This window comes from Mesoplodon mirus (genome assembly GCF_964341445.2).
Source record: "Mesoplodon mirus genome assembly, chromosome: 11".
Classification (NCBI taxonomy): Eukaryota; Metazoa; Chordata; class Mammalia; order Artiodactyla; family Ziphiidae; genus Mesoplodon; species Mesoplodon mirus.
This window is the reverse complement of record NC_138987.1, coordinates 74069538-74095389: the sequence shown is the minus strand read 5'-3', so window position 1 is coordinate 74095389 and position 25852 is coordinate 74069538. Positions and strand designations below refer to the sequence as shown.

Sequence of the window (25852 nt, the reverse complement as noted above, 5' to 3'; positions counted from 1 at the left end):
TAAAGAGTAGAGAGGGACTACCACTTCATTCTAGATACTATGCTTTAATCAACAGTCTCAGAATAAATGAGCTCTTCTGTAAGAGTTACATCACAACACTGATTGATACTGAGCTTGCTATGATGCTAAGACCCCCAAGTCTTTAACAGCTGCTATTCAACAGCCAAGCCTTATGCCCCAGTCATGATAAATGCTCCTACTGAAATCTACTTAACCCCGTAGGTGGTAGCCTATTCACAGCTTCTCACTTCAAGATCCAAGACCCACATACTACCAACCAGATCTGACTTTATGATTACAGGTAATAATCAGCATGCCTAGTGCCAGCCAGAGGTGGTCAACATGGTAAGGGAAGAGAATTTCATGCCGAAAAACATAGAGTCAATATCTTTCAACCTTTGCATTACTCCTAGCTTTATATAATCTACATTTAGGTATGACATTACTCTATTAAAGTGAGGACATTATTAATGAAGTTAACAATCATCCCTACGATTCCCCAAACTAAAAAACTCAACTTCTCCCTTCTTTTCTCCTCCACATATCCAATCAATCACAAACTCTAACACTAAATATTCCTCCAACACTTCTTTCTTGTCACTCCCCTAGTTCATGCAACTACAAGCTCATCTAGATGACTGGAACAACCTGCTAACATGATTTACAAGATCCTTCATGCTCTGGCCTTTACTCAGCTCTCTGGCTTCATCTTTAAATCTTGTACCCTCCCTTCCCCCACTATGCAGACCCGTGATACTGAACTACTCTGTTCTGTGATTACATCATGTTTTATATACCTCCCTCTATCTAAAACATCTCTCCGTCTAAATATCTCCTTCCCTTTCATGCTAACATTCACACATTTGTCAAGTCTCAACCTAGATGTTACCTCCTCCAGAAAGTCTTCCCTGACCCCTACCCAACCCCCAGTCTGAATGAAGTACCTTCCTCCCTTCCTTGTACTGCCTCCACCTTATTTCTTGAGTTTATTGCTATTTACTGGTCAGCATCCTTCACAAGACCATAAACTCTCAGATATCCAAGAACATGCCTGTTTTGTTCACTACTAAATATCAAACAACCAGCACAGTGCTCAGAACTTAATAGATACCACAATTGTATTTGTTGAGAGTGAAAGCGAGAAAGAGTATGTGTGTACAAATGCACATGGGTAAATAAATGGAAGACACAAGATTTCTGGAAAGTGAGAAAGCCCTAACTTCCACACTTACAATAATTTTATTTAGATTTCCCTGACTTAAATTTGTAACATTACAAATGAAACTCTATGTTTAACAGAAACTACATAATAAAAGATAAAATTGGTAAATATATAATCCATAAATTATTGATGTATCATCATTCATTTGAATGTGTATTAAAATACTGAACCATTCTTTTCTTTAAAACAGTAATAAGCTGATAAGTTGCAGTTCCAAATTACTAAAATGGCAAAATTTTATTCAGTCACTCATCAAAAGTAGTCAATATTCCAGAATAAACAAAGCTGCTTGAGCCCTAATATGCACATAGGTCACTGATACCCAATGACAAGTAAAAATAGTTTGCCTTGGGACCAACACAACAATCCGGTTTCAATAAGTAGGAAATAATTTGATACTTACTCACACAATACCACATATTTTTCAAGAGAGTCAATCAGTAGTTTGCTATCTCCTTGATGAAAGTGCAGAGCAGGGAGAACGACGTCATCCTTTAGACAGAATACCAAATACGACCAGCCCATACCCTCTTTGTTTTGCTTGATTGATTTCAGGTCTGTCAAACTGAACAGGAATGACCATTTGCTTTTCCCATTTCTATGACTTGGAGCATCTTTAAAAACAAGAAAGTGGGGCAAAATATTTTTGTTCACCTTTTTAAAAGGTACTGACAGCACTCTTCATGACTGCCTAACAGATATTTGTTGAACCTAGGGAACAACTACAGCACTGATATTACTATGGCTTCCACCTGTATTAGAAATGGCAACATACATTTTCTTAAAAGAATAGTTTTTAAAATAATTATCTTATTGAATACAAATTGAAAAAAATACTACCCTTATTTAAAATATCAGCTTTGCCCCAAAATGATCATGGCTTTGGAAGCAAGCAGGCCAGACTCAAACTGCAGCACCACCATTTTACTGACTGAATGATTTGGGGCAAATAATTGAATCTCTCTGAGCCTCAGTTTCTTCATCTGTAAAATGGAGATAATTATACTTACCTCCCAATGTTATTCTAAGAATTAAAAGAGATAATACTTGTCAACTAATGAGTACAGTGCCAAGTATATAGTAAATATTCAATAAATATTCATCTTTTCCACTTCCCTCAAATACAAATGGCATGATGCATTTGGAGAGTCATTTAAAACAAAAAAACAAAAAAAAAACAAAACCAACCTTTATTCCTCACTTCCCTTTGGAATTATTTTTACTAGATTACATTGAGTGAAGGTAAAGGTATACCAGTATAAAAAGTAAGGGGAGAACGGTGGGGGGGGTGCGTGGGATGAACTGGGAGATTGGGATTGACATATATGCACTATTAATACCATGTATAAAATAGATAACTAATGAGAACCTACTGTATAGCTCAGGGAACTCTACTCAGTGCTCTGTGGTGACCTAAATGGGAAAGAAATCCAAAAAAAAAGGGGACATATGTATACGTATAGCCAATTCACTTTGCTGTACAGTAGAAACTAACACAACACTGTAAAGCAACTATACTCCAATAAAAACTAATTTTAAAAAAGTAACATTAGAGTGAGTACACAGACATTTGCAAAAACCCAAAGAACACTGGGGAATTGAGGATGAAAAGGTAACTAAGTTGTGAATGCTTCAAAGAGAATGAATACGTTCAATCTTCCTGCTAAATCAACCTTCTACTAAATTAAGACCTCAGTTCAAACCAAACTATAGCTATGTAAAATAAAGCATTTCCTAGTGTGTGTGGGCTGTTTACAGAAGCTTAAAATCCTAGGTTTGTGAATAATGTTGCAATTGATAACAAGCAATGTAAAGATTATCTATTTAAATAAAAATTTAAAGAACAAGGGAAAAAAGTTATCTAATACTTATATTTAATTTCTAATTTAAAAATGTTATTTTACTTGAACATATTAACGCAGACTTAAGCATGTCATGTCTCTGAAATTCTAAAAGACCTTTTCTCTAATGTTGTTTCCTAAGAAGTGTCATACTATCCTGTTATTGAAAATCTTTATTAATTCCGTCCCAACACTATCAATTCCACAAAGATAAACTGCATAGATAATATCTGCTTATAGAACTTACTCAAAGGGTAGATCAGTCAGTACTGACCTGCATGTATGTCACCTTCCTATATAGTCAGAACACTACAGCTCCATCACCTCCAACAAAATCTCCTAAACTGACACAGAAACCTACAGTTTACAGAAACCTCTAACTGCAAGGAATGCAGACACCATTACTCTTTCATGGACACTAACAAATTATCATTTGAAACAAAGTCCAGAAAGGCTAAGTAACTTATCTATGCAGTGCCCTGCCTACTTCCACACCGGTTCAGATGGTGAACTCATATCTAAGGCTGGTACCAGATTAAGTACCACGTGCTCACTTTACAACACATCATGTTTCACTGCAATTTATATTATAGAGCTCATAACACCATTACAAACTAATATCAAAGTGAGAACAATTCTAGAATTCCAACATTTTATGAATCACTTAAGTGTGAATGCACCTGGACTACCTAGAAAGGATACATACTACTAGATTATCTGCAAAGACCAAAAATATTTTCACAGCAAAACAGCAATGAAAAACCAGATATAATTTTTTTATCTTAAATTCCACAAAAAGTATTTAATCAAAGCAATGCAAGAAATTCATATGAAGAATATTAAATAATATATGCAGGCATATCAGAAGTTTGTGCATATTCAAATGTAAAAAATTTACACAGATTTTTCCCTTGTTAATGGAAGAGACACGTTACATATTAAATACAAAAGAAAATTCCTCACACATTTCCTACTTAAAGCTCTGATAAACAATGACACAAACATTACAAGTCAATCCCAAAAGTCCCTTTTCTAGAGTATAAGTTTCATGAGAACAAGAACTTAATTCTGTTCACAGCTATATCCCCAGTGCCTAGAAGAGTGACTAGCACATAGTAGGTAGTCAAAGATGTGTTAAATAAATGAATAATCTACTAACCAAGTCAACAGAATAGTAATCTGCAATTTGGTCTACCAATAATAGCTAACCAGAACTAGAAATTGTTACAAAGGAAAACTAACAGAATCCAACAGTTAACTCAAAATTTCCTTCTTTCTCCTTAAAGAAAGGTAAATAAAGCTAATTAGTTCTGATGAACTTACTGTGTTACCCAATATATGTAAAAAATAACTCCAACTGACGTGGGAAAAATGGCCACAACAGCAAAAAAAGTAAAAACAAAAAAAGTAAACAAAACAATTCAGTAAGTCTACATGTGTCTGAACAGAATTAACAGCAAGGACATGACATTTTATCTGAATGGGTTTACAGAACATCACGGCAGTCTGCTGTTCTGGGAAGATATATTTTCAAAACATCTGATCTAATATATAAAAAAAAAGACTTAGCAGTATATTTAAGAAATATAAAGTTTAAAAAGTCTTCAATAGCCAATTTTTTAAAGGTTTGTCCCCATTTTGCTCTGTGAATCACAAAAAAGGTAAAAAGTTTAAAAATGTGAAGTTTATAATAATAAATAAAAATTTTATTTGAAAAAATGCTTTTCAAAAATGTAAAAAGTTATGGCAGAAATTTAAATTCTTAAACATCAAGCTTAGAAAATGTCTTCTTTAAGGAGTTTTGATGAAATATGATTGGATGAGGTAGACAGTCTAGGATAAGATGGGATGGAATGGGATGAGATGAAACAGAGTAAATGTACTTCATTAACTCCTTGTTGTGTTAAACATGTGCATGTGTATGCACACTGGGCCATACTGTGCAATGTGTTTCTTACTGCTATCATAAAATTTTTTAAACAGTGGAGAAAAGAAAGAAAAAGAAATGTGTCCTTAACTTTTAATAATTACTAAATAAAGGCTCTTTACAAGGCATAATGCAATGCCAAGATACATAAGCAGTATTTAGATCTGTGGGTTTTTTGCTAAGCTACGCAGCTACACAGAGGTTCTCAACTCTGTACACTAAAATAACCAGGAGAGCTTTTGAAAAATACAGAAAAATAGGGATGCCCAGGCTCCATTTCCAGAGTATGATTTAATTTGCTGGATGAAACCCAGGCACTGGTACTTTTTTCAAAAGCCTAACTTCCCCATGTGATTTCAATGTGCAACCAGCTAAAAACCATTAATCTAAAAAGACTTTTATTGTCAGATTATGCTTTTCTCAAACATGTAATGCTTCTTTTATGAAATTTTGAAAACTCACTCGTTTGCTCATTTCTGTAACCTTTTTCATTTTCAAGGATTTAACAATATTAGGCAAACAAAAAATAGCAATTCACATAAACCAATCCTGAAGATCCAGTCTAGAGAAGTTAAAAATCCCTCACATGCTAAATATACTAAAATCCTGTGGTTATCCTTCCTCTTAACATTTTTGCATTGTTCTGGTTAAGAACCTTCCCTAGAATGGGAATGCAAAACAGCAAAAAAAACACATATATGCATGAGCTGACTGTTATCCAAAGTCTGTGACTTACTATTTCTTAATTGCCACTGTTCCCAAGAAATGATACAGTACAAAGTATAACTACTGTGTGAGAATGATTCCCCAGGCTATACATGAAAATCAATTTTACTTAGTAACAATGCTATATAAACATAGCAATACATATTCTAGTCAATTTAGGCTAGACTTTTTGAATCTGGTAAATGCGGATAACTCCTACTGAGATCAAAATCACTGAAAGATAAAATATCCTATTAGTTATAAAACACAAAGAAATCAATAGAAAAAAAATTTTAACTCTATACAGTGTTTAATATTTTTTAAAGAGATCGCAAATAGGCTGGCCACATCACAGGTGGGCTAGCTAGATCATATCTGGGGTAGTACACGTGTTCTATCAGATTGCTAGGTTGGCTCTTTTTTGTTATCTACATGTAGATAGTCACCACACAGCAAACATAAATTTAATGTACATATAAAGGAGAACAGTCGCAGAACATATACAAAGGGGAGTTGCAATGAGCTGTGAAGATACCAGTAAACACTGAAATTAGAACGACATGGTTTAGTGGTATACTTCATCTCCCCCTGGTGCTTTAGGATGAAATAACATGATTTTTTTATTTTTATTCTACTGGATTAAGAAAAATGTGCATGAGAGATAGCCAAAGCAATTTTTTTAAGTGCTTCTATTTTCTGCCATTAATAACTACAAAACAGAACAAATATTTTTAAAGCCTTTTTATGAGGTCACAACCAACAAAGCAATAAAAAGATGAAAAAGGAATATAAATAAAATGGGAATTATACATATTAATCAAAGCACCAACTCATCCTTCTTCTAAGAAACATTAAAGAATTTTCTGTGCACTTTTGTTTGTATTACATAGTAGGAAATCAGTTTAAGATTTCAAACGATTTAATTCATACCTCCACTGGTATGTGGTTTCTTTTTAAATGAAATTGTATTAACCATGTCCCACTCTGCTTCGTAACTGTTCAGATGTTCCAATCCTCGATGAACTCTTTCTTTTGGGGCCTGGGTCCATTCCACGACTGAACTGGAGTCCTAAAATAATTATAACATATAAAATATTTAGGGACTAAGAGTAGAACTTCATTTCAATCAATAATGTCTTCTCAGCTTCTATATAAATTAAGTTTGTAGGCTGTGGCAGATATCACTGGTGGGAAAGCCGAACACTATTTCCTATCCTTTTCTCCCTTGCTCAGCTGACCAAAAAGACAAGAAAACCTTGTCCAGATTCTCCTGCAGTTAGGGTTGCCAATGAAATACAAGCATAAGTCAACAGTAGGGCCTTGGAAATGCTTTTGCTTCCCCTAATAAAAGCTTCATCCCTTTTTCTCTATTTCCTGCTTTTGATGCAGCTATGCTGCCTAAAAACATAATAGCCACGTTATGATCATAAAGACAAACACTGAAAATAGCTCCAAACCTCCAGGCTTCTGGTTATTTGAGGAACATACCCAATGGTGTTTACTTATTTAAACCACTATTGGTTGCACATGTCTCTTAATCAAAATTAGCTAAAAGCTACAAATACCATACCTACATGTTCAGTTCTAAAGAACTTTCTATTTTAAAAGAGAATAAAACCAAAAGTCTAAAATGCTATGTTAATAATCTGACTAAATCAAAAAGTTTAACTTCTGTTCAACAAAAGATACCACACATAAGTTAAAGATAAGCAAAACTGTGTGAAAATGTTTCCAAAACATATGGAAGATGACAGAAAAACATCCAGAATATAAAAACAACTCCTACCAATTTACTGAGAAATCAACAAACATCAAAAGAGAAAAATAAGGAAATGGTATGAACAAGCAAATCAAAGAAATATGAAGTGACAAACAAAGGAAGATGTCCAACTTCAGAAACAACCCAAGAAAAGCAAGTAAAGATGAATTTAAATTTTTCTGGCCCATTCAATTAAAAAATAAAAATATGGAAGACAGTGTGAGGAAATGCTGTATCTCACACTGTTGATGACAGTGCTAATTAGTACTGACTCAAATGTACAATTGAGTCATATTTATTAAAATTCAAAATATGCATGTGTTTCACCACAATAACTCTCTTTTCATCTGCTTTAGAGAAATACTCACATATGTATACAAAGAGGCAGATACAAGAATTTTCATCACAGAATTGTTTGTAAAAGTGAAAAGCTGAATATATCTTATCATCCATCAATGAAGGAATAAGTAAATAAACTAGAGGGTAGTCAATAAAATGCTAGGCAGAAGTTTAAAGACTGATATCTGTTCATGTATATATATGTTCAATATGTAATAGTAAATAAAACGAAGTTAAGAAACAATGTATGCAGTATAACAACTACATGGAACATATGTAATTAGAAACACACTAGAGAAAACCAGGGATGAATGGATGGATGGATAGATAGATATGATAGGAAATGTGTACTGATAAAAGTCTGGAAAGATATACATTAAACAGGGACAGATTAGGGACAGGGTTCTAGTCAAGGAGGACTTCAACTTTCTATTATTTGAATTTTTTTTTATTAGTTTCTGCTTTATAACAAAGTGAATCAGTCATACATATACATCTGTTCCCACATCCCTTCCCTCATGCATCTCCCTCCCTCCCACCCTCCCCATCCCACCCCTCCAGGCGGTCACAAAGCACCGAGCTGATCTCCCTGTGCTCTGCGGCTGCTTCCCACTATCTATCTACCTTACGTTTGGTACTGTATATATGTCCATGCCTCTCTTTCGCTTTGTCACAGCTTACCCTTCCCCCTCCCCATATCCTCAAGTCCATTCTCAAGTAGGTCTGTGTCTTTATTCCCGTTTTACCCCTAGGTTCTTCATGACATTTTTTTTTTAAAATTCCGTATATATGTGTTAGCATACGGTATTTGTCTTTCTCTTTCTGACTTACTTCACTCTGTATGACAGACTCTAGGTCTATCCACCTCATTACAAATAGCTCAGTTTCGTTTCTTTTTATGGCTGAGTAATATTCCATTGTATATATGTGCCACATCTTTATCCATTCATCCGATGATGGACACTTAGGTTGTTTCCAGCTCCGGGCTATTGTGAATAGAGCTGCAATGAACATTTTGGTACATGTCTCTTTTTGAATTATGGTTTTCTCAGGGGTTGAATTTTTACAACAAGAATGTATTCATGTATTGCTAGTGTAATTCTTTTTAAAAATGGAAAAACGAAGATTTATAGGAAAAGGAATATATTATAAACAAAAGAAATTAATAAGAAATAGAAACAGACTGAAGAACAGGGGGAAAAACTGAATGAATGAAATTATAAAGTGGAGTGTTTTTTCCTCTGAGTCCTTCTTCTGATGTCATTTCTCAGGGAGCCCTCCTCGTTTGCCCAATTTAAAAAAATGCAACCCGGGCTTCCCTGGTGGCTCAGTGGCTGAGAGTCTGCCTGCCGATGCGGGGGACACGGGTTCGTGCCCCGGTCTGGGAGGACCCCACATGCCACAGAGCGGCTGGGCCCGTGAGCCATGGCCACTGAGCCTGTGCATCCGGAGCCTGTGCTCCGCAAAGGGAGAGGCCACAACAGTGAGAGGCCTGCGTACCGCGCAAAAAAAAAAAAAAAAAAAAGCAACCCTTACCACCATCACTACCAACTTTCCCATCAATAGCAGGGAAAGCAAAGCAGCATTTACAGAACCCCACCCCACACAAAGGCTTGGAACTAGTAAATCAGGTACTTCTGGAAACTAGGATAAAGGTTAAGCTGAAAACAGGACTACTAACAAGAGTCTAGAAGACTGAAGGTTTATTCATTGGAAAAGGTAAAACAGATTATCTGTGGATTAGGAGAAACCAGGGACACTGAGCAAAGAGATAATACACTGAAAACAGGAGAATTAACTGAAAGTTCATCTATATAATAAGTTGGCAAGACTCCCAGCTCTCTTCCTCCACTCAGTTCCCAGAACAGTGGAATCCAGCTTTCCCTCTCCAGGCAGGAATCTGTAGATTCTTCTCTGACAAATGACTAGTCCACAAAAAAAGACCCAGGTTTCAATATCGGGGATTCCCCAAGGAAACAGCCTAGCCAAGTCACCCTGAGTCCCAACTATTAACAAACCCACCCATACATAGAGAGAGTATAATCAGTTTTTTGTGTCTGCTGTTAAATATGAGCACCACAATACAAAGATCACCAAATGTCAAAGGCAAGTATTTACATAAAAGATAAAGTCCAAATGAAATACGAAAAAAAAAGTCAATTAGAGGAGGTGGACTATATACAGAGATGAAAACATCTAAAAAACTATCCTTCAACTCCTCAGAAATAAGGAAGAATAGTACATCCATGAAAAACAGGATGCTATTTTTTAAAGGGGGGGAAAGGGGACACATAACAAAATGTATTAGAAATCTAAAAAACAGCAAAAATGAAAACGGCAATAGAAGAACTGGAAGATAAAACTGAAGAAATTTCCTAGAAAATAATATACACATACACAAAGAATTAAAAAATAGTAAAGTATTAAAATATTACAGGACCAGTCCAAAGCATGTAGAGTTCCAGAAAGAAAGAAAATAGAAAATGGAGACAAAGAAGAAATCATCACTAAAATAATTCAAGAATATTTCCTAAAAACTAAAGGACACAAGTTTTCACGTTAAAAAAAAGCCTATCAAGCACCCAACACAGTGGATAAAAAAAGACCACAAGAGCACAACATTTCCAGAACATCCAGAACACTAGAAACAAAAAGGCAATTCTAAAAGCTTCTAAAGAGGAAAAAAAACATAGCAAGGATCAGGAATTAGAATGCAGCAGACTTAACATCAATAAAGGAAATTAGTCAAACCTGAGACAGTAACTTTCAAAACTACGAGGGGAAATTTATTTTCAAAGTGTAATTCTATGCCAGCCAGCTATCAATTCAGAATAAGGATAGAAAAGTCTGAAAACAGAAATGTTTTTGCTCTCATACACCCTTTTTCTCAGGAAGCACTGAAGGTGCACCAAAACTAGGGAGTAAACCAAAATATAAGATAGCAGAGGATACAGGAAATGGGGATTAAAATATGGGAAAGAGGCAAAAAGAATCCCCAGGATAATTGCTGCACAGCAAGCCAAAAGAGCAACCAGTTCAGAAGGAACTTGTAAGAAGGCTCTGGAAGAAAAGTCTCTAAGATGATGACACTGGAAGATCATCTATGTGATTAAATCTTTTGAGAAGAAATGTGGACAACTGGGCCATAGTTTCAAGGTGAATTAGAGAAAAGATAGAGCTAAATCTCTACCTTCCATTGTGAGATGTCAACACATGATACAAACGTTAAACATAAGTTAATCCAACTATTCCATTCCTGGGTTTTCAAGGAAAAATGTATCCACACAGAAACTTGAATATGAACGTTCACAGCAGCATTATTTACATAAGCCTAAAAATGAAAACAACCCAAATGTCCATCAACCGATGAATGAATAAACAAAATGTGGTACATATCCATAAATGCAATATTATTCAGAAAAAAAGGAAAGAAACAAAGTACTGACAGGTGCTATAACATGGATGAACCTTGAAAACATCATGCTAAGTGAAAGAAGCCAGTCACATGGTTGCACAACTCTGTAAATATACTAAAAACACTGAATTATATACTTTAGAAGAGTGAATTTTACGGTATATGAATTATATCTCAATAAAGCTTTTATTTTAAAAAAATGGCATTCCTTCAGTCATACATTTTTTTCTTAAATACCTTTCCAGCATACAGAATACTAGAAGAATCCAATGCATCATCCAGTGGTCTCCAGTCCACTATTACTTCAGCATCCTAGAGAAAGAAATTATTAACCATATTTACTATTCAGCAATATCTTATATTTTTAGTCACCTATACTTAATTCCCTGAACTGAAAATGAAATTTTTAACCCCTTAAATTTATCAGCACGTTAAATATGGAATATCATATGTAAACCACTATTTGACAACAATGTATAGATTTTTAAACTCTGCCTTTCATTATAAAAAAATTATATTACTGTAACTTTTACATAAGTTTTAAAATATTCCACACCATTTTACTGGCTTATCTAAAGTATTTTACTTCTAACATCACTTCCAAGTTAAATTTACAACCACTGCTCAATTACATAATTATCTTACATGTGAAATTCAAGCCTGCTGATAATGCCCCAATTATTAATTATTAAATTATTTAAACAATTATTAAATAAAAATTATTTTTTATTTAAACATAAACAATTATTAAATAAAGTCATTTACTAGAAACATACCTTTTCTAAAACACGTAATATTCCTGAAATCAAGCTGTCTTGGTCACTGGTCTTTCCAAAAGATGAATGAATATACACCCCTTCCTGTTCATATATAATCTGGAATGGCAAAAATAAGATTAATCACACCATTTTTATTCAATACTACTTCAACATTTTAAAAAAAATTAAGAGATGTTTTCCTATAATGCCTGAACCAAGCTTCTGGTTATTTCATATAAAAATGTATTATCTTAAAAATACTATTCAGACTTAAAAGCACTTCAAACAAAGATAAACTAGAAGTAAATTTACTTTGTTATGCATGCAAGTTTTTTGGTTTAGTGATAATCATGATCTTGATCTTCTCCTTAAAGATGTCAGGCTAATTGTTATGTGACCATATATGCAAATTCCACTTAACATATATTTTTAACAAACATTAAGCAAAGTATTGGGTTCAAACTGAAAATATCCAAAAATAAGAACAGATGAAATATAATGAAAAATTAATGATTTCTAACTATTTCATAACAGCACATAAGTTTATTTTGGTGTGCTTTTGTAGCTCACTGGCATTGAAAATAAGATGGGAATATTAAAAAGTAATGATGAGGACTTCTTGGAAAAACTAGTTTAAACTAGTTCAAGCTCACAAACACTGAGTGCTTCTATATGTAAAAGCATGTAAGACTGTAGGTGTAAGAATATGACTAAGACATGGTCCCTGAACAATGTCCTATGGGAATACAGGGGAGACTTAAGTAAATTCCTGAGTAAACTGAAACGTTTATAAAGTTAAGCCTTATGCTCTAAAGGCATAATGTCATATATTAAGATTCTAGGGGGCTCTCCTGGTGGTCCAGTGGTTAAGACTCCACGCTGCCAACACAGGGGGCACAGGTTCAATCCCTAGTTGGGGAACTAGGATCCCACATGCTGTGCGGCGTGGTCAAGGGATTAAACAACAACAATAATAACAACAACAAATATATATATATATAAGGAACAAATGGGGAAGAAATATTTGTAACATATATAATAAACATTTAAAAAAAAAGATTCTACTCCTGGGACCAATTTCAAACTATTAAAAAATTTTTTTCATTATGAAAATAAGTAAAAGGGAAATAAAATAGTCACTTCCAGACATTACAAACTTATGTAATTTTGACATAAGTTTGGAATACAGTGTACTTTCTATTTATGTAAACCTTTTATTAATACAATCACATCTCTATTCAGAATAGCATGGGGACCAAGAACGCAGGACAAGCAGCACAGGCCATCACTATGGCCCCCCAGTTGACATTTGTGGAACACTTATGCACTAAGAATTCCACGTTATAGCTTAATCCTTACAATAACCCAAGACCATAGGTTCTATAACTATATCATTATAACTACATCATTAGGATGAGGAGCCCATCTGTGTGAACAAGAAAACTGAAAGAGAAGTTAAATAACTTGCCTAAGGTTGATGATACAAATGGTAAGGGATGGTGTGGAGTTTGAAACCCAGGCAGTCTGACACCAGAGAACTGTTCTCTTAGCCACTGCACTACAAAGCTCCCACATTACTTTTACTGCCTCTCCTGTTATGTTAACCACTTGTGATATAGACTTACATCATGTCAAGAAAGAGTCCTTCCAGTAATCAAGATCACTAGAGAAGTTCTGATCTCAAAAACCTAAGATGGCCTTCAATGAAATAGTTGTTAAACAAAAGACTAGCATTAAGCAGAAGGCAAAGACTGGGGACAGTATGAGTTGGGGAGTGGTGAGAAACAATTCTATACTGTTTGTATAGAAATGAAAAATCAGATTTATTCACTCATGTGCACAAAGATATGCATAAGAATATTCACAACAGTATTATTTATAACATGGTGGGTGGTAGAGTAGGAAAGGAGGAAAAGGAAGGTATGAATCTAAATGACCACAAAGAGGAAAACTATAAAATATATTCTGCAATATTCATTCTATGGAGAATACTATTCAGAAGTTAAGAGGTATATTAAACAGACAGACATACATGGAAAAACCTTCCAATTGTACATAATATGATGACACTTATACTTTTAAAAGTTTCTCAATATCTGTGTAAAATCCAGAGAACAAGCTCTGGAAGGACACACTTTAATGTTAACAAAGGCTAATTCTGAAAAAGATAATGGGATGGGGAAAGGTTGAAAGAGGAACTGTAACTTTCTATGTTAATGCTGAACTTATTTGAAAATTTCGAAGTACAAATATATAGTTATATATTACTTCAGTAATTAAAAATTAATTTTAATGAGTAAAGTAAAAAGAGGGAATTCCAGAAGTATAAACTATAACCTTTCTGGACTTTCGTTTATCAATGTATAAAACAGGGGCCACAAAACAGAAGTATGAAAAGGCTATGGGGAAAAAAAATCCCTTAAAATCTCAAGCTTCTTTGACAAAAGATATCCAGAAAATTCACTTTAGCATATTTTCACCTAATACTCAGCTATCAGAACAATCAAGAACTCTATAGCTGAAAAAGGGACACTCATTTGCCAAGAAAAGCTTGGTATCATTAACAGTACAATCTAAGATTCTGTGGTACTATTAATACTAAAGAGATTCCAGAGCCTTTATGAAATAAATGAACCCTAAAGGAAATGAAACACTTCACGTAACTGAAGCACATTAAGCAGCTCTTCCTTCCCCATACATATGTTAGTGAAGTGTTGCCTTATTCTCTTTTTCATTTAAGAAAAAGTTGAGTTTCTGAAGTAATTTAGGTGGGAAAATATCTTAAAAAGTATTAAAGTACCAGGTACCTCACAAAAAGTCAAAACTGCACTCATCTCACGTTCTGTGTTCTTAACTTTTTAGCACTTTTTGAGGGACAAATTACATGCCCAAAATTTCACAACCCCAAACCCAGACTTGTACTGTCTTTAGAAAGCGGTCATGTTCAGCTTTTTGATTTGAAGAGTGTGATATTACACGCTCTTACAATATTACACACTTGAGATATTACATGCTCAATACAAATTAATTCTGCAGAAGGAATAAAATCTGTAAATTTACCTTCATGTGCTACTAAACCTTATGAAGTCTTGTAAGACTTAAAGGCGCACAGGTACACACACACACACACACACACACACACACACTAGCTGTATTAGTACATAATTCATTTCAAATATAAGATAATAATAAGTTTTAACTGAATAGCACTTTGTTTTCAAAGCACTCTGATCTCATTAAATCCTCACAGCCAAACTGAATGAGTCAGAATACATCTCATTACCTCTACGTCCATTTTACAGAAAAATACAGGGACACAGACCTGTTCAGTGACTTTACATCAAAGCAAGGAATGGATTTCATATTTCCTGGCATCTTCACCCATTAAGTCTCAACTGTCTCAAAAACTACCAGAAAAATTCTACATGGCTTCCCTAGAGGAAAGTGGTTTCTGAAATTGCTTAGATGTACAAGATAATGCTGCTTCAAGGACTAAAAACAATTTTTTTTTTTAGGCTGCACCACGCAGCTTGCAGGATCTCAGTTCCCCAACCAGGGACTGAACCCAGGCCCTCAGCAGTGAGAGCGAGTCGTCCTAACCACTGGACCACCAGGGAATTCCCTAAAAACAATTTTTAAATGGCTTTAATTTATAAATCAATACAGCAGCTAACTATTTAACAATTTGGCCTTTCAACAAAAATCCTTAATTTCTCCCCCATCTGAACTCCTAAACATTCCACAGAAAAAGCTTAGTCCCTTTTATAGCATCTTGGTTTGAATAATTCATTTTAATACTATAGGGAATGATTTTACTTATTTTTTATTCATAGCATATATATGTTCATCACCACAGTCTGTGGATACATGTATATAATAAAGTACAATTGTATCAACTACTTGAAACAGCTCAAAATATAGAAACAGAAGTCCAATTAAAAATTTGATCTCAGGGGCTTCCCTGGTGGCGCAGTGGTTGAGAATCCGCCTGCCGATGCAGGGGACACGGGTTCGTGCCCTGGTGCGGGAAGATCCCACATGCCACGGAGCGGCTAGGCCCGTAAGCCATGGCCCCTGAGCCTGCGCGTCCAGAGCCTGTGCTCCGCAATGGGAGAGGCCACAACAGTGAGAGGCCCGCGTACAGCAAAAAAAAAAAAAAAAAAAAAATTGATCTCAGGGAATTCCTTGGCAATCCAGTGGTTAGGACTCCACACTTTCACCGCCAGGGCCCGGGTTCGATCCTTATTCCCACAGGCCAAAAAAAAAAAAAAAAAAAAAATTTGATCTTATAACAATAGCATGAAGATAATATTTCTTCATTAAACTCTACAGTGAATTGATTCCTAAGGAGTATCATTCTTCCATAGGACATTCTGCTTCTTACATTTATCAATGGTAACGATTAATACTTGAAAAGCTATCTCCAAGCTTGTTTGAAATGAAAAATTATTTTGCTACAGGGAACAATTATGATATCAGGAATTTCATCTAAGATAATACTTTCAGTAAAACAGGCTTCCAATTTCCTTACTCTGGTTTTGTTCATAATCTCTAATGCAAAATAAAAAGAAAGGTTCAAATGCTATTACTGGCCATGTAATATTTCTATAATGCATTACTCTACAAAGCATTTCTACATTATCACATTTGATCCTCAAAACTCAATTAGATATGTGATATCATTCCCACTTTGTAATTGAGGGAAAAAATGCAAAGAAGTTAAGTGATTTGATCAAGGTTCTCCCATTACTTTGGGGTTCAGACTCAGGTCTGCTCTGATAAGTTTTATTTGTCCAAACAGTACATAATGTAAAAGGCCATCAACTTAAGGCTTCACATATGTGGAACTGACAACATTGTTCCAGTATCCTATGTGCTCAGATTCCAATCTAAAGCAGTCACCAATTAGCTACATGAGTAGGTCCTCTGTGCTACAGGAAGCAAAGAAAGGGCATCAGTAATGCCTCTTTCTTTCCACTACCTAAGATTTGAGGGGAGATGAAGAGTTCATAGGCATAACAGGAAAATAATATGTAAGTCAGAAAGACAGACAAGAAAAAAATTATATTCCAAGGGGGTCAAGGGCAATAAAAGCTAATGTCAGGAAGTTGGCAAATGGAAAGCTATGAGAAGAAAAAGACTGAAATGAAAGTCTGCACTACTAGAGATGTACAACTTGTTTGAGACTCCTTTTGCGAACAATCCAGATTCTGTGAGTTATCAGCACCAAACATCCCGAATAGCAAGACAATGTATAGGCAGTAAAGACTTCCCATGATTGTTACCTTAGGGATACAAAGGCACTAAATGTAAAAATAAAACAGTCTAAACAATTCTCTAGCATATATACCCAAGATATTACTAAAAGTCTATGTCAAATTCTCCAACCCTAACAACTTATTAATTTGTGATACTTTACAAGGGAACAAATTACATGGCAAAAACATATCTGGAGTATATCTCTAATGGAAACAAAAATGTGTTTTCATTTTATCTTCCCATTCATATGGCAGAGAAAGCTCAGTATGAAAACTGTACACAACATGACATACAGCTGTTGTCAAAAATCAGGATTTGGGTGGTTTGGTGTGCTTTTTGTTTGGTTTATTTTTATTTTTTGATGATTCCTATATGTCCAATCTTTTGAAATCAAAAAGTACTGTGTTTGATACAAGGAATATAAATTCAAACGTGATTCAAGGAAAAGTAAGATATCAAATACCATGAAAGACAAAGGTGCAACTGACTGAGAAAAACAAAACTGGAAGAAGTACCTAGTAATACTAAGTGGAGGACAGCGAAGGAGGACAAAAAACAAAACAAAACAGGATAGCAGTGTTTAAAAAAATGCTAATACTAATAAAGGAATGTAAGAAAGTAAGTACTATAAAAGTTGGGTAGTAGTTACTTAGGGGAAGAGGGGTACCTGCAAAAGTCTATTTCTTGACCACCATGGTGGTTACAAGGACGTTTGCCTTATGAGTCATTAAGTTATGTGAGTGTGATTTTCTGTATATAAGTTTTGTTTCACAACCAAAATGCCAAAAATTACTGGTGATAAACACAAAATGTGAAGTCTTAAACAGAATTTAAACCATATCTCAAAGATAACAGAGGGATACTGTCAGATGCAAATCATGACATGAATTCAACAGTGGAAGGACAGGTCTTGAGGAGAAGAAAGAGAAGAAGGATAGATCAAGTAGAAGATTTGAGGGAAAAGCACAACTATTACTAAGTGTCTCTGCCGCTCCCCCCCCAAAAAATTGGTGGGGGGCGGGGTGGTGGCAGGGACAGGGGAAGGAATGCTATTGTTGTAGAGACTACCAATGGAACAGGGAAAAAAGAAACTTTAATATAAATTACAAACTGGTATAACCCATTCTATAAATGTGATGACTACCTTCAGCTACCCAAATATCTATTGGAATTCTCTAAATACTTAGCATTTCATAAAATTCTTCAATGTCTTGCTAACTATGTCACCTCTCAGAAGGTAAAGAAGAGAATACAGACCAACGAGAAAGAAATATTTATTAACAAAAACTCTGGAAGATGGGCTTCCCTGGTGGCGCAGTGGTTGAGAGTCCGCCTGCCGATGCAGGGGACAAGGGTTCGTGCCCTGGTCCGGGAAGAACCCATATGCTGTGGAGCGGCTGGGCCCGGGAGCCATGGCCGCTGAGCCTGCGCGTCCGGAGCCTGTGCTCCGCAACGGGAGAGGCCGCAGCAGTGAGAGGCCCGCGTACCGAAGAAAAAAAAAAAAAACTCTGGAAGAAAAAAAACCATCTCAAAGTTTGTAACAACAAAGGAAACAAATTTGGAATAAGGTAAAACATTCAGCCTGATCTTGAAGGGAGGGGGAAATAAAAGATGCATACAGAAGAGATAGGTATGAATCCCACCAAAATTGGAGAGGAAAAAAACCCTGTAACAGCTTACACTTCCAGCCAAGAATCCCACCAAAAACAGAGGAAAAGGGACTTCCCTGGCGGTCCAGTGGTTAAGACTCTGTGCTTCCACTGCAGGGAACAGAGGTTCGATCCCTAGTCAGGGAACTAAGATCCAGCACAGCGCAGTGGGGCCAAGGGGAAAAAAAAAAAAAAGAGAGAGAGCAGAAAAAAACCCTGTAACAGCTAACGCTTCCAGCCAAGATGGAGTAACAAGAGACTGGATTTACCCTCCCGCAAGGAAAAAAAAAAGGCCAAACAATGGTTTTCATCAGGTAATGAAGGACGGTGACTGCTGAGTGAAAGTAAACAAATGAGGTAAGTCATACTATTGCCCTAGCTTATTGTCTTGAGAGAGTTCCCTGCTGTGACAAAGGAGAGAAAACCCAGAAGATGCCCAGTGGTCTCCCTGAGTTGAGGACACAGAGCTGGGAACTGGGCAAGGCCAAGACAGAGTACCAGACAGAGAAAAGTACACAGATAGAACTCAAGAGATCTGCAGACATCCCCGAGTATTCAGCAGAGTACTGATCAATGCACGTGCGTCAGTAAACTACTTAAGGCCAGAGGAAAACCACCTGAAATTATTAGAAGAAACAATCTGCAGCTCACACAGAACTGTTCCCATCAGTGTGGGAAACCTCATAATTCACAGAGCACTAGGTAGAGTACTCAAAATTGTCTTACCTCAGCAGTGGGGCAAAATTAGCTTCACATCAAATGCTGTGCTGATAAACAAGGTCCTACTGCAGAGCACAGGGAACTATATTCAATATCTTGTAACAAACCATAATGGAAACGAATGTGAAAAAGAAAAAGTACATATACATATATATATATATATATACATATATATATACACATTAACTGAATTACTTTGCTGTACACCAGAAACTAATACAAGTTTTTAAATCAACTATATGCCAATCAAAACAAAACATAAATAAATAAATAAATAAATAAATAAATGATGTGTTGATCCCATCTAACAAAGTTTAAAAGCAAGACCCAAAAGTATCAAATTGTTTCCACATAAGTGCCTTATAGGATAAAACTCAAGAACATTTTATAGGAATACAGAAATATCTAGCACCTAAAAAGATAAAATTCACAATATCTGACATCTGGCTTAAAAACAAAAACAAAAAAAAACCTAACAGACATGCTAACAATCAGAAAAATATGACTCATAATGAGGAGGGAAATCACCCAATTAAATATGACCCAAAAATGACACAAATAATAAAATTAATAGAGAAAGACATTAAAACATTACTATAACTGAATTCCATATGTTCAGGACACTAGAGAAAAGTTAGAACTTGCTAAGAGAAGACATCAAAAACATAAAAAAGATCCAAATTGAACTTCCAGAGATGAAAACTACAATGTCTGAGATGAAATATACATTGAATTGGATAATGACAGATTACACATTGCAGAGGAATAATGAACTTGAAGTTACAGCAATAAAAACTATATAAAACAAAATACAAAAAGGAGGGGGAAGGGACTGAGAAAAAATTTAACAAAGCATCAAATGAGCTGCAAGGAAATTTCAAGTGGTCTAGTATATGTATAACTGAAGTACCTGAAACAGTTGATGGAAAAAAGAAACAGAAAAAAAAATCATTTTTGAAAAAATAATTGCAGAAGTTTTTCCAAATTTGATTAATGCTATAAACCCATAGATATAAACACCAATGAACCAATGAACTCCAAAATGAAAGCAAGAATCACAAAGAAAACTAGATACAGGCACGTTGTAATCAAATTATGCAAAATCAGTAATACACAGAAAATCTGAAAATCAGCCAGAGGAATAAACATTAAATATAATGATAACAGCAGATTCCTTTTTAGAAACAATGGAGACTGAAAACAATGGAGCAATACTTTTTTTTCTAATTTATTGAGGTATGATTGACATATAAGAAGCTATACATATTTAATATATATAACTTGATAAGTTGAGAATAAGTACACACTCATGAAACTATCACCATCAAGCCACAAACATATCCATCACCTCCCAAAGTTTCCTCCTTCCTCTTTGGAGCAACATCTTTAAAGTAATGAAAACAAAACAAAAGAAAAATACTGTTCACCTACAATTCTATACCCAGAGAAAATATATTCAAAGAAGAAGGTAAAATACAGACATTTTTAGACTTACAAAATCTAAAAAAATTCATTACTATCAGACCTACACTACAAAAAACATTAAAGTAAGTCTTTCAGGCAAAATAAATTACACTAGAAGGAAATCTGGATCTACATACAGAAATGAATGCCACCAAAAACAGTAACTATGTGGATAAATATATTTTTCTTGTTAATCAAATCCCCTTCTTTAAAGCATAAACAAGCAGATAAATGAATGCATGTTTTTTGTGGGGTTTGTAATATATGCAAAAGTAAAGTAACAAAAATAGCACAAAAGCCAGAAGAGAAATGACAGTATACTGTTCTAGGTTCTTATACCTTATGTAAAGTAGTATAACAACTCTTGAATGTAAATGTCATAAGCTAAAGATGTACTACTCTGTAAGCCCTAAAGCAATCACTGAAATAGCAGAGTTAGAGTGAATCAGTCAACAAAGGAAATAAAAAATAAACACAGAATAATGAAAACTACTTGACTAATCACAAAGAAGACAGAAAAACAAAATGGAACAAAGGAGAGATGGGACAAATAAAAAACAAATAGCAAGATGATAGACTTAAACTTAACCATATCAGTAATCACATTAAATATAAAGCACCTAAAGACTCCAACTAAAAAGAGATAATCAGACTGAATAGAAAAGCCCAAAATCTATGCTACCTATAAGAAAAGTATTTTAAATATAAAGACACAAATAGGTTAAAAATTAAAAGATGAAAAGATATGCCAACACTAATCAGAAGCTAGAATGGCTATATTACTATCAGACAAAAATATATTTCAGAGCAAAGAAATATTACCAGGTAGAAAGATATTTTCATAGTGATAAAATGGTCAGTGCCTCAAGATGACCTAACAATCCTACATGTTTATGCACCTAATACCAGACCTTCAAAATACATGAAGCATAAAGTGATAGAACTGCAAGAAAAAATAAACAAGTCCACAAGTCAGAGATTTCAAACCCCTCTCTATAACTGATTAAACGATAGACAGAAAATCAGTAGTAACACAGAAGACTTGATAACACCATCAACCAACTGGACCTAATTTACACTCAAAACGTTCCTCCCAACAACAGCAGAATACACATTCTTTCAAATGTACACAAAACATTTGCCAAGACAGATCAAAACTTGGGCCATAAAACAAATCTCAATAAACTTAAAAGAATTCAAGCATATTCTGTGGAAGTAAGTTATAAATCAGTAATAGAAATATCTTCAGAACATTCTCACATATCTGGAAATTAATAACATATTTATAAATAACCCAAGGGTCAAGAAGAAATCAAAGGAAAATTAGAAAGTATTTGAACTCAATGAAAATGCAAACACATCGTATTAAAATCTGCGTAGGGCCACTAAAACAGTGCTTACTGGGAAACATAGCATTACATGCCTTTATTAGAAAAGAAAAAGGCCTCAAATTAATGACCTGAGCATCTACCTTAAGAAACTAGAAAAAGAAATGCAAATTAAACCCAAAGTAAGCAGAAAGAAAAATCAGAGTAGAAATCAATAAAATAGAAAAAAGAAAAATGGGGGAGGGCAGAAGAGATCAATGAAAACTGAAAGCTAGTTCTTTGAGAATAAAACTGGTAAAACTCTAGCCAGACAGATGAGGAAAAAATAAGAGACACAAATTACCAATATTAGGAATTAGAACTTTAACATCACTATAAATGTATACAAGTAAAAAAGATACTAAGAAAATTTATGAACAATTTAGACTAATAAAACTGACAACTTCAGACTTCCTTGGTGGCGCAGTGGTTAAGAATCCGCCTGCCAATGCAGGGGACACGGGTTTGAGCCCTAGTCCGGGAAGATCCCACATGCCACGGAGCAACTAAGCCCGTGCGCCACAACTACTGAGCCTGTGCTCTAGAGCTCGCGAGCCACAACTACTGAGCTCACAAGCCACAACTACTGAAGCTGGCACGCCTAGAGCCCGTGCTCCACAACAAGAGAAGCCACTGCAATGAGAAGCCCACGCACCGCAACAAGAGTAACCGCTGCTCGATGCAACTAGAGAAAGCCCGCGCAGCAACAAAGACCCAATGCAGCCATACATACATACATACATACATAAATAAGTTTATTTTAAAAAATTGACAACTTAGACAAAACAAATGAATTCCTTAAGAGACACAGCTAGCTACCAACACTCACAGATGAAAAAGATAACCTGAGTAGCCCAGTATAAATTAAGGAAATTCAATTTTTTTAAATTAATTTTTATTGGAGTATAGTTGATTTACAATGTTGTGTTAGTTTCTGCTGTACTTTTTTTTTTTTTGGCCGCACCGCGAGGTTTTGTGGGATTTTAGTTCCACGACCAGGGACCAAATCTGAGACCTTGGCTGTGAGACCACGGAGTCCTAACCACTGGGCCGCCAGGGAATTCCCTGAATTTTTAGTTAAAAACCTTCCCACAAAGAAAATTCCAGGCCCAAATGGTTTTACTAGTAAGCTCTACCAAATATTTAAGAAAGAAGTAATACCAATCCTATACAAACTCAGGAAAATGAAGAGGAGGAATACGTCCCAACTCATTCTAGGAGCCCAGTACTACCCTGACACTAAAATCAGACAAAAACAAGAAAATAAAACTATAGACCAATATCTCACATGAACTTAGGTACAAAAATTTTAAATAAAAATTGAATCCAACAGTATGTAAAAAGGAAAATACTTCATGACCAAGTGGGGTTTACTCTTAGGGTTGGTTTAATATTAAAAAATCAATCACTATAATTCACCACAGTGAAAACTTTTAAAAAGAAAAACCATATAAATCATCTCAAAAGATGCAGAAAAAGCATTTAACAAAATCCAACATCTATTTCAGACAAACACTCTCAGCAAATCAGGCATAGAAGGGAAACTTCTTCAGCCTAATAAAGGGCAACTATGAAACACTTAGTACATCTGACATCATATACTTAAAAGACTGAATGCTTTCTCCTAAGATCAGGAACAAAGTAAGTATGTCCACCATTACCACTTCTACTCAACACTTTACTTGAGGTTTCAGACACTACAAAAAAGAAGAAATAAATGGCATCTAGATTAGAAAAGAACAAGTAAAACAACTCATTTACAAATGACATGACTTTCTATGTAGAAAAGCCATTGGAATCTACCAAAAAGCTACTAAAACTAAGTGAATTTAGGCTCAGGCAAGGCTCAGGCAGAGAAAATATATTTGCAAACCATACTGTATATGTAATAAAGGACTTGTATCTAGAAGATAAAAAGAACTCTCAAAACTCAGTGACAAGAAAATGAAGAAAACAATTTATTCAATAAAATAAAGTGGGCAAAAGGTTTGAACAGACACTTCACCAAAGAAAGTATAGGGATGACATAAAATCACATGAAAAGATGCTCAACATCATAAGTCATTAGCGAACTGCAAATTGAAGCCATCTATTAATTTTAAAAACAAACGTGCCAAGTGTTTTTTTTTTGGGGGGGGGGGTTGGGCACCATGTGGCATACAGTATCTTAGTTCCCCAACCAGGGATCGAACCCACACCCCCCGCAGTGAAAGCACTGAGTCTTAACCACTGGACTGCCAGGGAAGTGCCCAACATGCCAAATGCTGACAAAGATGTGGAGCAACTGGAACTTTCATACACCACCAGTGGGAATGTAAAGTGGTACATGTACTTTGGAAAATAGTTTGGCAGTTTCTTAAAATGCTAAAAATGCAACTAACATTACAATCCAGCTATTCTACTCCTAGATATTTGCCCAAGAAAAGAGAAAGCACATACTCATACAAAGACTTATACATACATCAATGTTCACAACACCTGTATTTGTAACAGCCAAAAGTGGAAAAAACCCAAATGTCTATCAATGGGTGAATGGATAAGCAAATCGTGGTATACCCATACGACAGGATACCACGTGGCAATAAAAAGGAATTAACTAATGATACATGCAGCAACATGAATGAACCTCAAAATAATTATGCTGAATGAAGAAAGACCAAAAACAGAGTACATACCATATCATTTCATTTATATAAAGCTGTAGAAAATGCAAACTAATCTATAGTGACAAAAAGCAGCTCAGTGTTTGTCTGTGGACAGGATGAAGGTAGTGATAGATTACAATAAGTCAGGAGGAGACTCTGAGTGGTAGACATGTCATTATCTCGATTCTGTTGATGGTTCCATAGTGTACATATACATCAAAAGTTGGCACATTAGGGCCTCCCTGGTGGCGCAGTGGTTGAGAGTCCGCCTGCCGATGCAGGGGATACGGGTTCGTGCCCCGGTCTGGGAGGATCCCGTATGCCGCGGAGCGGCTGGGCCCGTGGGCCGTGGCCGCTGGGCCTGCGCGTCCGGAGCCTGTGCTCCGCGGCGGGGGAGGCCACGGCGGTGAGAGGCCCGCATACCGCAAAAAAAAAAAAAAAAAAAAAAAAAAAAAAAAAAGTTGGCACATTATACATGCTATGTGCAACTTACTGTCAAGTGGCACCTCAATAAAGCTGTATAAAAAATAACTTACAGGAAAAGTCTATTTTTTTAAACTGCAAAACCCTGTATAAAAGTAAATATGTTAAGTAAAGATATTTTACCTTAAAAATAGCAGAAAAGAAAGAAAAAAGAAAAAGAAGTTGATTCTGCCTCAAAAAAATTTAAAAATCACACTCTATCTGTTTTTCATTGTGGATTAAGTGTCCATAGGGAGCAAAAACTATCAAGGACATTCAAACACTTGCCACTTGGTGGTGCTAAACTAATTATCTAAACT

The 25852-nt window shown here is 35.3% G+C and overlaps 1 protein-coding gene across 2 annotated transcripts in view; it reads right to left on the bottom strand.

Moving 5' to 3' along the window:
- The window catches only part of TBC1D15 (TBC1 domain family member 15), a 70237-nt gene that overhangs the window by 36338 nt on the left and 8047 nt on the right, over positions 1 to 25852 (bottom strand). For both annotated transcript variants that reach the window (XM_082634572.1, XM_082634571.1), the window contains exons 2-5: positions 11985 to 12083; positions 11446 to 11520; positions 6626 to 6764; positions 1626 to 1836 (exon numbers count right to left, since the gene is read on the bottom strand). In XM_082634572.1, coding sequence (XP_082490698.1) covers positions 1626 to 1836; positions 6626 to 6764; positions 11446 to 11520; positions 11985 to 12083 — 524 coding nt within the window. The remainder of the gene's footprint in view (positions 1 to 1625; positions 1837 to 6625; positions 6765 to 11445; positions 11521 to 11984; positions 12084 to 25852) is intronic.